General features: G+C 35.5%; 1 protein-coding gene across 1 annotated transcript; it reads right to left on the reverse strand.

The window, feature by feature from the left end:
• Nucleotides 1-617: 617 nt before the first annotated feature.
• On the reverse strand, nt 618-1,970 carry LOC123661437 (dentin sialophosphoprotein-like). The gene has a single exon (XM_045596398.1). It carries the CDS (start codon nt 1,968-1,970, stop codon nt 618-620), a length of 1,353 nt encoding a protein of 450 aa, XP_045452354.1.
• Nucleotides 1,971-3,544: the final 1,574 nt, after the last annotated feature.

Genomic DNA, 3,544 nt, shown 5'->3' on the forward strand with positions numbered 1-3,544 from the left:
AGCCGGCCTGTCCGGAAAAGCCGGCGACCGTTTCCCGGTTAAAGAATGTGTTGATAGGACTCTGAGAAAAAAATCATCCATTAGTTTTGAGTTTATTAACAGCAAAAAGTAAAACATACACTATTCTTTTCTGTAATATAAGTATAGATGTAATAAAAGTGTATTTGGCTTAAAATAATGCAATTATAATATTTACGCTCTAGAGAAGACAGCTCGTAACAAAGTCCTGGTGGCGGTATTACAGGACTTCCAGTTGACCATATTGTATTTATCCCTGCGGACTAAAGTGCGTCCAGATCCAATCGGAACCTGAAAAATATTTATCTTTAATTAGGCCTCTTTCTCAACGTAGGAGAACGGTGGGAGCTTAATCCACCATGATGCTCACTGCCAGTAGGCAGATATCTACCTTTATAAGAGTAACGATCGCTATCAGGTGTATATGATAACAAGCGGAAACGACAGCTTAACTTGCTGCCTAAAGCACAGTGGGTAGATTTACAAGGACAGACGCCTAGACCGGAAACAAATATTTTACTAATACAAATCTTCTCCGTTCGGGAACTGTACCTGCAACCGCCAGTGTTTTGGTTAGCGGTTACACGGAACACGTACCACTACACCTGAGCGGTCGTTCGCAAGTGATACAAAATACTCACAAGGTCGTCTTCTCTTTCCTCCTCTTGCGCTACTGGCGCAGAGACTGGTGGGATCTTTTCATTCGATTGTGACGTATTATCATTTGTTTTATTCTCTTTGTCACTTGATTCGTCTAAAACTTCGGTTGCGTTTGATGAGTCAAGTGCCATCTTATCGCTTGTACCATCGGGCGTGGCGACTAGGGTTAGGATCTTTTCATTAGATTGTGATGTATTATCTTCTATTGTATTTTCTCCATCGATTGATTCGTTGTATTCGTTGGAATGGTCTGTTATGTTTGACGAGGTGAACCTTTTCTTTTTGCTTAGACTGGCAGAATTATCGGAACAGTCAATTGTGTTTGCCATTATTTTGCTTTGACTGGCGGATTTATCGGAGTAGTCGGTTATGCTTGATGACGCGACCGCCTTCTTTTTACTTGGACCGGTGGATTTATCGGAGTTCTCGGTTGTGTTTGATGAGGCGACCGCCTTCTCTTTGCTTGGACCGGCAGATTTATGGGAATAATCTTTTGAATTTGATGATGCAAGTACCATCTTTTTTCTTGGTGCAGCGGAGTTATCGGACTGATAGGTTGTGTTTGATAAGGCGAGCGCAATCTTTTTGCTTGTACCGGTGGACTTATCGCTATGATCTATTTTGTTTGATGAGGAGACATCCAGCTTTTTGCTTAGACTAAATGACTTATTGGAATGGTTGTTTGTGTTTGATAAGACAAGCACCTTTTTGTTGCTTTGACTACCAGATTTATCAAAATGGTCTTGTACTTTTGATAAAGTAAGCACCTTTTTGGTGGTTGGACTTCGGAACTTATTGGAATGATCAGTTATGTTTGACAAGACGAGTACCTTATTGTTGCTTGAACTGCCAGATATATCAGAATTTTCGGTTGAGATTGAAAATGTGTGCGCTTTTTTGTTGTATAGACTGTCGGACTTATGTTCGGTTGTTTGTGATAAGGTCCTTTTTTTTCGATTATTGTCAGGATTATTATGGTGGTTGGTTTTTAATAAGGCACGTGCTTCATCAGATACAATCACTTTATCATACTTGTTTGTTATCAGTACACTATCATTGATACTATCAGTCGAAGAAATGGACTCATTGCTATCTCGTCTGTGTTTATGGTTATCGCTGCAAGAAGCTCGAACTTCTTCTTGATTCACATTAACTGCTGCACTTTTAACAGAATTTTTGTGTTTATTTTTTAGGCATGACTGTTTTATTGCGTCTGCCAATTTCATTAGTTTTTCGAATTCCTTCTTAGCCTCCAAAGCTACTAATTGTAATTCAAGACACTCATGCAGCATTGCCAGTAGTTGCTTGCGTGGTTTGTGAAATACTTTTTCATTACAAATATTTTTTGAAACTGTGAACAAAATAATTTAAAATACAAATATAATAATCACATCTATGAGTAATATTTTTAAGGCTATGTCAATGGCATGCTCGGAGAGACGACCGAGTTTTCATATTGTGTTAATAATAAATTATTAATCAATTCTGTAAATTGAAGATATTTAACAAACGTTTGGAGGGCTCTCTATAATCGACACTAAAACAACACTGGGTTCATTACCTAAGTTTGAAAGGTAGGGAATATTACAACATTATAGCAATTTTTAAATTGTCGCCGTGCTGCCGTGACGGTTTGTGATTTTTTTTTTTGCAGTGTACCTTAAGTACATTTTTCTTTGACGTTCGTTAAGTTTTTACAATAATTATGACGAAAATAGGCTCTATGTTACGTATGTCGTGTATTGTTATCATAACAATATTATGTATATTCACAAGAATATTGATTTCATTGATAAAAAAAGCAATAATCGCAGTTTAAACACGAGAAGGAATAACAAAATTGCTACTCCAACTTTCCGACTGCGACAAGTAAACGCCTCCTCTCTGGGTTACGATATTCGCATCTATAAAAATAAACAAAATTGGAGTGTCTGTATGTAATATTAAAATAACCGCTTTTTACTAAATGCATATAGATGTATACACGGTACCTATACCAAAATAACATTTTTTTAATTTTTTTTTTGTCTGTCTGTTTGTTCCGGCTAATCTCTAGAACGGCGGGACCGATTTTTACGGGAATTTCACTGGCAGTAGTAACTAAGGCTACTTTTATTTTAGAAATCTATTTATTTTGTAACTCTGCGAACTGAAAAATATTTATTCCACGCGAACGTTGTCGCGGGCACAGCTAGTGTATAATAAAATACCACAAACGATTTTGCATTTGCCTCAACATAAATTTAAGATTATTATGAAAAAGAAATTTATTAATAGACTAGCTGTGCCCGCGACTTCGTTTGCGTTGAATTTAACAAAATAGTTATTGTTCAGTTCGCTGTTATAAGAAAAATCTAAAATAAGAGTAGCCTAAGTGACTCCTTACAACATCAGCTATCTGCCAGAGAAAATCCCGTCAAAATCGGTCTAGCAGTTTCAGTAATTAGCCGGAACACACAGACATACATACAAAAATTATAAAAAATGTTATTTTGATATATACATATGAATTTAGTAAAAAACGGTTTTTTTTTTAATTACAAACAGACATATAGATATTGTATAGATAAAGCTTATTATTCGGTGCAGGATTACATAGATGATAAAGATGACTTATGACATTGTATTTCATGCAAGATATTATTAATTATGTACAAAAACAGTTTAAATATTATTTTTAAAAGGGTAACTGAGAATTTCTTCTCGATTCTTCCCTTTAGAATTTTTTCGACTCGATCGTAGCTTCACTGATAAGAATAATAAACACTTTTTCAAATTTTTCTTTTGTAAAATGACAATTCGAAAGAGCTTTTGAAGCCCTTTTGAATAAAGTAAATTTTGAACATTTTTGAATATCATATCAAAA

This window comes from Melitaea cinxia, chromosome 17 (genome assembly GCF_905220565.1).
Source record: "Melitaea cinxia chromosome 17, ilMelCinx1.1, whole genome shotgun sequence".
In the NCBI taxonomy this organism is placed as follows: domain Eukaryota; kingdom Metazoa; phylum Arthropoda; class Insecta; order Lepidoptera; family Nymphalidae; genus Melitaea; species Melitaea cinxia.